Source organism: Schistosoma mansoni (genome assembly GCF_000237925.1).
Source record: "Schistosoma mansoni, WGS project CABG00000000 data, supercontig 0113, strain Puerto Rico, whole genome shotgun sequence".
Classification (NCBI taxonomy): domain Eukaryota; kingdom Metazoa; phylum Platyhelminthes; class Trematoda; order Strigeidida; family Schistosomatidae; genus Schistosoma; species Schistosoma mansoni.
Window position 1 is genome coordinate 7,166 of NW_017386033.1, and position 11,462 is coordinate 18,627.

Below are 11,462 nucleotides of genomic sequence, written 5' to 3' on the forward strand. Positions count from 1 at the left end.
GCTTGCTAGTTTTTCATGGTCTCCTAAAGAAGATTTATTAGTAACGAATATCACCTACAAATTAATTCATAAAATAAAGCCCCATTGAGTCTATCATTTTAAATAACATAGTATCTATAAGCATTTTCTAAAATGGTAAATGGTTCCAGGAAATTCGAAGGAATTTCTGTGACTTAGTTTTGTACTAATTAGAACAAATCGGCTCCTTATTTTTTTCAGAAGTTTATCAAAATAACGATTTGTGCAGATTTACAGCCACAGTGAAATTTGATAGAACTTGATGAACTCTAAGAAGTGGACATAATATTTGTTATTATTACCCCGAAGGAGTCCATTCGATTTTTGATAGAATCAAATCTGACAATAGCTCTGGGTTACATGTAGCTGAAACCCATATCGATCATTATTTCACCAAGGATATCCCTCGTTGAAAAATTCCATCTAATACAAAGATCTAGTCCCAGCGTTCCTTGTGAGTCATCCGTCAACAAACAATATCGAATTGAGTTCACAAATGAAAAATCGTTCCTAATAATAAAAATATTGATGGGTACCTCTTCATAACTCCAGATATCTTAGTAACGCATTCTTCATTCAAGTACACGATATAGTATTTCGTAATATCAAAATTCGAAGATTTCTTATGGAAACACGGTAATGGTGACCGATGTTTTGTAATCCAGTTTCTGATGAAATGATCCAACGAAAAACATCTTTTTATCACACTATGATTTCTATTTAGCACAGAACCCTTACAAACCATGAAGCATTAGACACATTTTTTTGTTTCAAGTATGAATTATCCAGAAGTTCATTCCATCAATTCAATACAACAATAAACTAATCCCTTTGGTGAGATTCTATGCGTAAAACAAATGAACTGTTTGGTTTTCATTACTAGGTTCTAGACATTTGAATAATAAATTTATACTCTAAAAATTCCAGTAGAATAGAATGTTCCCATTTATTACTTAAAGTAAATTATTCAACATAAAAGAGGGAGTCATAATAATAGTAATAATGATAATAATAATAATAGCAATAAGAAACTACACAGTCTAATAAAGATAAGGGTAGTTTTATTTATAGTTTCTGTGGTGATATTTAGATATTTGGTGTTTTTAATGAATCAGTGGTACTTTAGGTGACTTAATAATTAATGACAATTTTTCGAAATCCATGAAGACAGGGAGAAGAAGAAGAAGAAGAAACATAAGAAGAGGGAGTGAATGATAACATACTATCAATGATATCAGTAAGACGGGAAAGCGGTAGCATAATTTGTTTTCTTTAAAAGCATTGAGGATAATAAGTGAATTTCTTTTTTCAGTAACATAATAAAAATAAAAACTCAGAAGATTTGAGTGAATGTGGTGACACTGAAACAAACATGAAGAAGAAACACAAATAGAAAGAGATAAAGAAATGCAAAAGAATCAGAAATAATTGATGGTATATATCCTGGTGACAATAACAATGACAGCAGCATTACTATAATTAATGTTCATAGAATTATTTATTCAACAGGAACTTCAGTTCCAGGTGCAGAAGCAGCTGAATGTCCTCCACCTTCAGCGGCTCCAGCTATTTGGAAGCCTTCATCTGTCATAACCAACATGTGTGAAGGTGCAATACGTTGATATTCTTCTGCATAATTAGCACCTGTAAAGACAGTACGTCGATCTTTGAATGATCTGGGATCTTTCACTCGTTCATATTGACTGTACATAACAACCATAGGCTAAAAGATGATGTTTAAAACAGAAAAAATGAAGCAGCATTTAAATGATAATATAGATTGAAGATTATTATTGTTATTATGAAAACGGAATATATTTAAAACTTACAGGAATACCGCTGAATTTAGCCGCTAATGGATCCGGTGCATTAGTGATAGCTTTTGCTTTACCTCTATAAAATTTTAAAAATACATGTCACAATATTTGCAAACATTATAAAAATATAATTCTGACATAAAATACTACTAACCGCGAAAATTATAATCTAAATCTATTTTAGATGAGATTTTATTTGTTTAAGCCTAAAAACGGGAGTAAAATTAATAAAACTATCTGTAAGTGACATTTAGGACAGAAATTCTTGTCTATGATCCAGATTAATGTATCATTTCAAAGCTATAAAGCAAAGTACATGGATCAAAGTAATTGATAAGATAAGTTGTGATAATAAACCACTGGTACTTAGCAAAATATAAGATAGTATAATCTACCAAGACAAATAATTCAGAAGAACTTTTGGTGAATATATATGTGTTTATATAAAATCGGATATTATCCATATAAAACCACTGAAGAATAAAATGATTGGGAAACTTTGGGTGAATGAATCAATATGGATTAATGAATAATAGAAATAACTTAGCGTATTTTAGAAAGCTGAAACAATTCGATTATCGAAACAAAAGACTGGTAAGCAGTAAGACATGAAAAACTTAAAGTTGTCTCACATAATGTAAACTAACTGGTTTATTGTAATTAAAGATGGATAGTGGCTAGCAGTGGAATCCAGGACGCGTGTTTCGTCCTGTTTGGGACTCGTCAGCTGGATGTATCTGCATCTCAGAGACGACGTTCACTCTGGGACTCGAACCCACTAACGTTCGCTTCAAATGCCATCGTGTTATCCACTCAGCTATTGAGTCCTGATAGCCACTTGCTTGTGCAATGAGGTGGAAGTTTGAATTCACTTAGTATCGTTTGTTTGAATCTTTCCATTGATGTTTAGGACTGCAACTGGTTTATAGTTATGATATATGTCATACTAATTCATTTTATTTATTTTTTAGAAGGGGGTTTGTGGAGATTTCAGTATTTTTCAAAGTTGAAATCATGAGTCAATTGAAGCTAGACCACCATCGAAAACCTGGAAGCACTGGACGGCCGTTTCGTCCTATTACGGGACTCCTCAGTAGTGCGCATTCACGAACCTGCTCTCGCGAGCGAGATTCGAACCCAGGACCTACCAGTCTCGAGCCGAGGCCCTTAACCGATAGACCACTGAGCTGGCATCCAACAGTGTTAATGTCTAACTTCAACTGATCCACGAAGTTGAGGTAGAAACTTAATATTAACAATGAAATCAGTCGGATCACTTAAATTCTAAGCGATTCAGTACTAAAAGTAATGAAATTGTAAAAATTATCAAGTACACTTATAAGAAACATAATTTACCCTTTGTTTATTTGACGTGCACGTTCTGCCAATTCTTGCATCTAAACAAATAATAATAAATCGATTTTTACGGGATAAATTTATAACAAAAATCAGGATGAAAATTTAATCAAATACTTCATTTGCCAATTGTACTCATAAGTTGAGGTGCTTTTAGGGGAGTGTCCAATTTAGCAAAACTGTAACATCGACTTAATATAACAGTCTTAACAGTGAACATTGATACCTTTATTAAAGATAACTGAAAAGCTGAAATTTTTCAAGGTGTTAAAGTAATAACTGTAATTATCAGTAAATGTTGGAAGTATTTCGAGTATATTCGCAATTATTAGCTGTGTATAAACAAGAAAGTAACCTTCAGTAAAGGTCAAAAATTTAAACCACTTCTGTCACGTTTATTATAAATAATCTATATGAAGTGAAAATGGCATACCATACAACTGGAGGAATAATAAGGAACTATGTAGAATATGACCTACATTCATCAACTTGTAAACAATTTATAAATAAGTTGTTTAGTACTATTTAAGAAAAAAACATCGAATTACATCATAACTTTGTCTTGTGAAACGTTGAGATAAATCATAAATATCACCCTCTAATCGACAGATAAGATCGTGTAATTCTTTAGCTTTATTCTTCAATTGATCAGCATTAAAACCACTAATATTCAATGGTTGTATACGTTGTTCTAAAATAGCACGTTTTTCGGCTTCCAACTGTTCTTTTGACTTGGTAACTTCTTCCTTTTTCTCTTCTTCTGTTTCTTGTGCCTAAAATTATGTTAATAGGAATTGATTAAATTTCGACTAAACATTTCATAAAGATCAACTTAAGTATTAAGTAGTGTATTTAAAAACCATTGAAAAGAATATAATTAGGAGTATGGTAGAAATGTCTATTCTTGGTATGTTTATTTAATTTAAGAATTAAAGATTTCAAATGCAAGCAGAACAGAACAGAGAATGAATAATTCCTCAGTCTTAGGGCGAATATTTATGGATAAAACGGGGAAAAGTTTTGAAATTTATGGAAAAAAGCTCTACTGATTATCCATAAACGTATAATTTCAAGCGTAACAGTACTAGAAATCTGTCTATAGCTAACTAGATGTGTGGTGCTTGCTACTTATGTTGACAGGTATAAGTAGTATATAACGCTGATGAGAAGTGAAATGCCTATTAAAAGAAGGTTAAGAAGATTAAGCTGAAAAAACAGGAAATGGAACATAAACGAATTGAGAAGTGGAAGAATCATGAAGGATGTAAAGGACAATTGATGGATGATTTGCGAATAAAGTAGTTAATGTATTGTTTTCACATTTGACAAAAGAACTATGTAATTTTGCATTAAACGATCAATTGATTATACCCACGAAGTCGTCGTTCATTACAGTTGTCCTACGGTAATAAATCCTAACTGAAAAGTTAAATTCACTACTTCAACTAAAAAGCTAAATTCCAATGACATTGTTTTCCGTTTATCTGTTCCTTAAATAATCACTTAAATAATATTCTGGAGTACAGTAGGAGATATAAAAATCTATTTGAAGTTGCCGAAAAATGACTTAATATCGGCATTTTAATGAACTCTATAAAGTGTAGTTGAAACATATTCTTGACGAATCAACTAAAATCTGGAGAAAAAAATAAATAGCGGAGGAGATTTTGAAATGGTTCACTCATTTTGGTTTAATAAACTGATCGTGTAATCCCAGCGAAACAAGCCTCAAATAGGCTGAACTGTTGTTTAGTATTTACCAATCAATTCCTGTGTCAAATAAATTGCACATCATAACATGAAAATATTACCTACAATTTGAAAACTGTCTTTTATTTCTTAGTATCATTAATATGTCAGGCTGCGAGGCTTTCAGACAGTTCCTTTATTTCCGTAAAACACAACAAAATTATCGGAATATAAAGCCAAACACCGAATTAGTCAGCTAGCTTTCTTATATACTAGTCAAGTTAACAAGCTTAACACAGAAGCATAAATCCGTGATACCACTGTATTTTACAGATATAATTGAAAGAATATCGTTTTTGGACGATCCAGTAAACAATTCAAAGTGACTGTGATCATAAACGTCAAAACTGCTGATGTGAAAAGAGGATAAGTAATCTTCAGATAATTAGTTCTCACCAACAGTCTATATAACTTCAGAGTAAAACATAAAAGAACAGTCGTAAATCTTTACTTATCTTAACATTATTACAAACCATGGTGAGTAGACCATCATTAAATCTTGGCATAACAATACCGAGCCTCATTGGGCCCAGATAAAACACAATACCCCTGGATTTAGGGAAATTCCGTTTTTATTCATTGAGGTAATATCCTTCAGTAGATGATAAATTGTTCAACTTACGTAAGTTACAACAACATAGGTTGCTAGAGTTGTAACGAATTGACTACCTAGATTATGTTTTAAATGAATATAAGTCACTTAGTCATGGTAAATGGGATGTTCGGAATTAATGGTGTCCTGTTAAAATATAAGTATCATACACTGAATACAAATTGCAAATTTCCATCATTTGTCTTTTACGTTCTGTATACTTCTTCAAATTTACATTTCCTTTCTATTCTCATCAACTTGATCTTATTAACCTTCTGCTACTAGGTTTTCCACTTCCGATTGGTGTTACATGCTACTTGTGTCTGTCAACATAAGTAGCATATACCTAAATCCATTAAAACATTTTCTACTACTTTATGTAACGCTCTAAGTTGAAGTAATCGAAATCATCGCAATTCGTTGCAGGTTCTGATATAAATAACATAAGACGTCACATGTGGCAAGTACAGGTTAATATACACAGTCTTAGGTAACATTGTTTATAGAAGGGATGATAATAATACCATGCGACTGTCTAAATTCATGTGCATAATGAGGAATTGAAACCATTGATTGACTCACTACTCTTACTATCCAGTCATCACTGTACTAAAATCCTTATAAATAACCGCTCGACTTACACCCTGTTCCTTCTTCGTAATAACGAAATTAGGTCGATTAGCATTTTTACGCTCTTCCCATTCTTTCTTTTTGCGTTCACGTTCTTCACGTTTACGTTGTTCTTCCTCACGTTTCTTTCTTTGTCGTTCTTCCTATTAAAACAGACATCCAAAAATGTAGTGCTCAGTTAAACAAAGAGAGTGATAACAAAATAAAAATAATCAATTTTTCCATGTCATATTACATCTTAGAACTTTTCATCCTTGAAACCAGGTTGAAAAATAAAACAGTAAGTCACTAGATTTTTACCAATTTTTTGTATTATCATTATCATTCTATAAAAAGCAAAATTGATTGCCTTTTTCCCCGTTTTACAATCATCAATTGTTCAACCTATTTTAAAGAAATTCGTTTTTTATTCTTATCTACCTTATTTTCTTTCCATATATATATGTCACAAAAAATTGTGCATGTTAGGTTCATGTAGGTGTAATGTTCTATAGAAGGATACTTGTATACATGTGTGTGTACGTACATGGATGCCTTGCTTGTATCCTTGTTTGGTTACAAATCACCATGCTCTGATCTATATTAATCTATTTCTTTTTTGAAAATAAGTCATGTTCACATTATCATTCACTATTACCTTTGATATTTTTCAAATGTAAAGCATGATCTTTACATGTTGAATTAACTATAACATTTTTATATTAAACATTATAGCCTGATACTTTGCAACTTCGAATATGAATATGTACTTATGAGTTATATGATGTAGTGAAATTTCGTATTTCCTCTAGATTTTGGTTTTATGCTTCGATTTAGTCAGTAGAACTTTACTGGGTAAATTATTCTGTTGAATAAATAAATCTACACACAACTGACACGTTCAAAATACTGTGGTGTGTGCTACTGATGTCAACAGATATTAGTATTATATATCATCAATCGAAAGTGAAATGACTGAAGGCAGAAGGTTAAGAAGATTGAAGAAAAGAGAACGACAGCAGAGAATAATTGATGTAGAAACGAAGGAATAATCAATTCTGAGACGATTGATTGACATTTCACAAATAAAATATTTATTGTACGGTTCTCAGATTGTACTAAGACATTGTGCAATTTTGTGTTGAAATACATTTGGTTGACCTCACTGGTGCTCCAGTTCACTACAATACAATTAAACATATGTCTTAGATTCCACCTTCAGTTGCAGTCCAATTTTTCTCAATTGTGACATTCTTCCTAAACAATATTTCTTCCTAATCATGGGCCAGGATTTGTTGTATAATACTCTGTGGCTTATTGAGATATAAACTTCTTGAGTTAGCAATTATATTGATTGTCGATCTGTACATTACACATATAAACTTGTTCCTATAACTGTACTACATCCGCCCGGTTATATTACTTATACATGTAGAACACCCATCTAAGTGGTCATTTGCCTTCAATCATTTATGATGACTAAACTAAATAATAGTCAATACACTCAATAGAAGAGAAATAAACTGACTAATAAAAGCTTTGAAATCATTTAGTTGTCAGTGATCAAAGTCAATAATCAAAACACAATGATAAGAGATACTAGTTTTATTAAGAAAATTATCATATGGTTACTTAGACAATAAAAACAGTTAATAAAATAGAAGACTACTGAATTACATCCTCAATAAACTATAATCAATCGTATCATAGGAGTCATACTTATGCTACAATATGATTATATACACTAAAGTTCACTTCAGCAGTGCTGACTATAATTCTTCGGATTTCATACCAACCATAGTTCATTCTTCAATGTATTCTGTTGAATAAATAACTCAAAATCAGTCTATGGTGTAGAGAATTCATTCTAAACAACAAAAGTACAAACGAAATATAACAAATGTACCATTCATGAACTGATTATCTGTTCTACATCTTATAACCTCGAAAGTAAGATATTTATCGTACAATATGAGATATACTGCTTTTTCTCTATTAAACTTGAACTTACGAAAACTATTTCATAATTGACATATCGGAGTGAATGTACAAGCTAAATAAATACATATAGTAACTGATTGGATGACAATTCACAATCATAGCAATAAAAATGGAAAGATAAACTTACTTCTTCTGCTCGTCTTTTTTGATCTTCTATCTGACGTAATTCAGCTAATCGTTTTTCTTCTTCTTCACGTTCCATTTTACGTCGTTCCTTAAATATTTCATATGAAAGTTCATAATTATTTCAGTAACAATCCAAAAATGTAAGATATAAATTTAAGCATTTAAAAATCAATCCTGGTACTATAAATAGAGCGAAATAAGCTATAACAGAACAGGATCAGTGCAAATAATTTAATTGTCCGATATAACTATAAAGTTAGATGATGGATGGTAGATTGAAGCTAAATAATAATGTAAGTGTTTTCAGATTGTTATTTTCAATCCGGTCTAATGGACTTCACTACTAATTGGTAACATTGAAACAATGAGTGTAGTTTATCTACTACTTATACGAATACTGAATTAGACACTGTTTTGTCTTCCACGTTTATTTGATAGCAAAACTAGTTATAAATTTGCTGACAAATCATTCGTTCATTTTTGGTTAAAACGGCTTCTTTAATTTAGTTTAATTTTCTGATTATCCTAATCTGTTACTGAAGCACAATAAGCAAAATTTTGGTACTAAGTATTCAATCCTGATCGTTTTCTCAAAACCTAATAATTTAGCACTGAATTATACATCTTTCAATGTTCTTAGATTAGATGTAATCAACAGAATGATGTCATTTGCTTATTTTCGTTGTCGATTGCTTTATTCATAGTTTAACACGACATGATTTTTTATTAGTGAGAAGATAAATGCCTACAGCTGATTTGATTTTGCTTGAAGGATTCTAATTCATAGTATTCATTGCTAGACCTGATCTATAATCATCTAACTCATGGCATCAGACCAAGCTTACGACAAATTACAAATTAGGTCTATGATTGTGACTTTGTTCTAACTGCATCAATCATTTCTGATATATCTTACAACATAAATGAAACAGCAAATAATAGTTGGACATGTCAAATATTAGATATCAACTCTATGTTCTGAGTGTTAAGTTTTACAAAACCCAAATGTCCCGGTTTCTATCCTTAGTGTGATTGTTGATTGCACCGCTTACGATTATCACATTAGGATGAAACAGCTGTTCAGTCGCTTCTGGTTTCTAATACTTATCCAATTAAGGTCAATCTCGGATGTAAATTATGAATTTCATCACTCTCTACAAACTCTTATGCAAAAGATACTAGTTAATCAAAAAAACAAACATACTCGACGTTCTCTTAATTGACGTATCTCTTCTTCTTCTTTTTCGCGTTCACCTCTACGAAACTCTTCATATTCTCTCCATTCCTCTTCAGCTCTCTCTTTTCTACGCTTGGCTTCCATCTAAAAAGAACAAATAAATGAGTAATTACCGTATATTAATTTGTTATTTTTCGTCAAAGATTTTATGACTTACTTCCATACGAATTTTCGCTTCAGATTTACCATCCTCACTAAAATAAGAAAAAAAAATAGTAGAAACAGGATAGGTCATCAAATTGTGAAAAAAACTATATATAAGAATATTATCAATGTTTTATGAAAGAAATCAGTTCTATTTGATGTTTGTTAATCAATCTACCTTCTTTTTAGATGGTATATACCTAGAATGCATAGTACATTTATTTAATCCCATACTTATATTCGTTAATTTAAATATGAATCTTGTTCATAATCAGTATGTTGTTTGATTTGGTATAAAAGTAGATAGGAATAATGTAGATGGTTACATAGTACACATTAGTTGCATTTGTACCACTTTCATAACATATATCACATGCATAGAATGTTGAGATTTATAGAAAGAATTAAAACATTAGTATAGGAAACAAAATTCATATGGAAATTTAGTGTTTTTTTAAGTAAAATAATATTGTAACTAGAGGATAGATTAAATTCACTTAGTATTGTTTGTTTGAATCTTCCCATTGATGTTTAGGACTACAACTGGTCAGTTCCTACTGAGTTCAAGTCTCAGAGTGAGCATCAACTCTGAGATGCAGGTACATCCAGCTGACGAGTCCCAAATGGGACGAAACTCGTGTCAAACTGGATTCCACTGCTAGCCACTATCCATCTTTGCTTAGAGGATAGATTATTTTAATAATTTAAGCATACAATTTTTGTGAATAACATTCATTGATATCTCGATATAAATGAAAATATTTGAATTTTCAATAGTTGAGATCATGAGTCAATTGAAGTTAGACTACTGTGGAAAACCTGGAACCACTGAATTGCGGTTTCGTCCTATTGTGGGACTCCTCAACAATACGCATGCACAATTGAATTTGTTTTGTTTTTTATGATCAACTTATTGACAATGTACAAGATAAGAAAAGTTAACAATGAATTTATAAGTAAATTCAATTAAGAATAGCCACTTTCAATTGAACTTGATTGATTAACAATTTTAAAAATTCTTATCAAATCTTGTAAACAAATTCTGTAAAAGTAATTGAATTTTATATAGTTGAAATCATGAGTCAATTGATGTTAGACTACCATGGAATACCTGGAAGCACTGGACGTCCATTTCGTCTTATATAACATTACTAAAATCTCCACAAACCCCCCTTTAGTAATTGAATTTGTTTAGTAAAATAATTGGTCAACAAATATAAAGTCATAATGAAGTATTTTACATTAAATTCCCAAATAAATCCCCCCATTAACAAGTAAATATCAGTTAATAGTATTTCATTAATTATAAAACTTTATATAGTTGAGATCATGAGTCAATCGAAGCTAGACCACCATGGGAAACTTGGAAGCACTGGACTGCCGTTCCTTCCTAGTATGGGACTCCTCAGCAGTGCGCATCCACGATCCCGCCTCGCGAGATTCGAACTCAGGACCTACCAGTCTCGCGCCAGAGCACTTAACCTCTAGACCACTGAGCTGGCCGGCATCCAACGGTGTTAATGTCTAACTTTAACCAATCCACGAAATTGAGCAACCATTGACCAGTGTCTTCAGTGAGTTGATATCTCCCAACAAACCTGGTAGAACTCTACTGGTTACTGCTTCTCACTAGAACTCCAGGAAATACCTGATGGAGCCAGTCACTAGTGAGCATATGATCATTATCAGAAGGGGGTTTTGTGGAGATTTTAGTAATTTTATATAGTCTTACAATAGGACGAAACGGCCGTCCAGTGCTTCCAGGTTTTCCATGTTGGTCTAGCTTCAAATGACTCATGGTTTCAACTATATA

General features: G+C 31.8%; 1 protein-coding gene across 1 annotated transcript in view; it reads right to left on the reverse strand.

Annotated features, from left to right (window-relative positions):
• Positions 1–941: 941 nt before the first annotated feature.
• Positions 942–11,462, reverse strand: part of Smp_179810 (troponin t, invertebrate, putative) — a gene marked incomplete at its 5' end in the record, with an annotated part of 18,289 nt that continues 7,768 nt past the window's right edge. The window contains 8 exons of the mRNA XM_018790378.1: positions 942–1,741; positions 1,848–1,911; positions 3,192–3,232; positions 3,740–3,964; positions 6,174–6,305; positions 8,270–8,356; positions 9,473–9,589; positions 9,663–9,699. Coding sequence (XP_018646291.1) covers positions 1,517–1,741; positions 1,848–1,911; positions 3,192–3,232; positions 3,740–3,964; positions 6,174–6,305; positions 8,270–8,356; positions 9,473–9,589; positions 9,663–9,699 — 928 coding nt within the window. The 3' untranslated portion in view covers positions 942–1,516. The remainder of the gene's footprint in view (positions 1,742–1,847; positions 1,912–3,191; positions 3,233–3,739; positions 3,965–6,173; positions 6,306–8,269; positions 8,357–9,472; positions 9,590–9,662; positions 9,700–11,462) is intronic.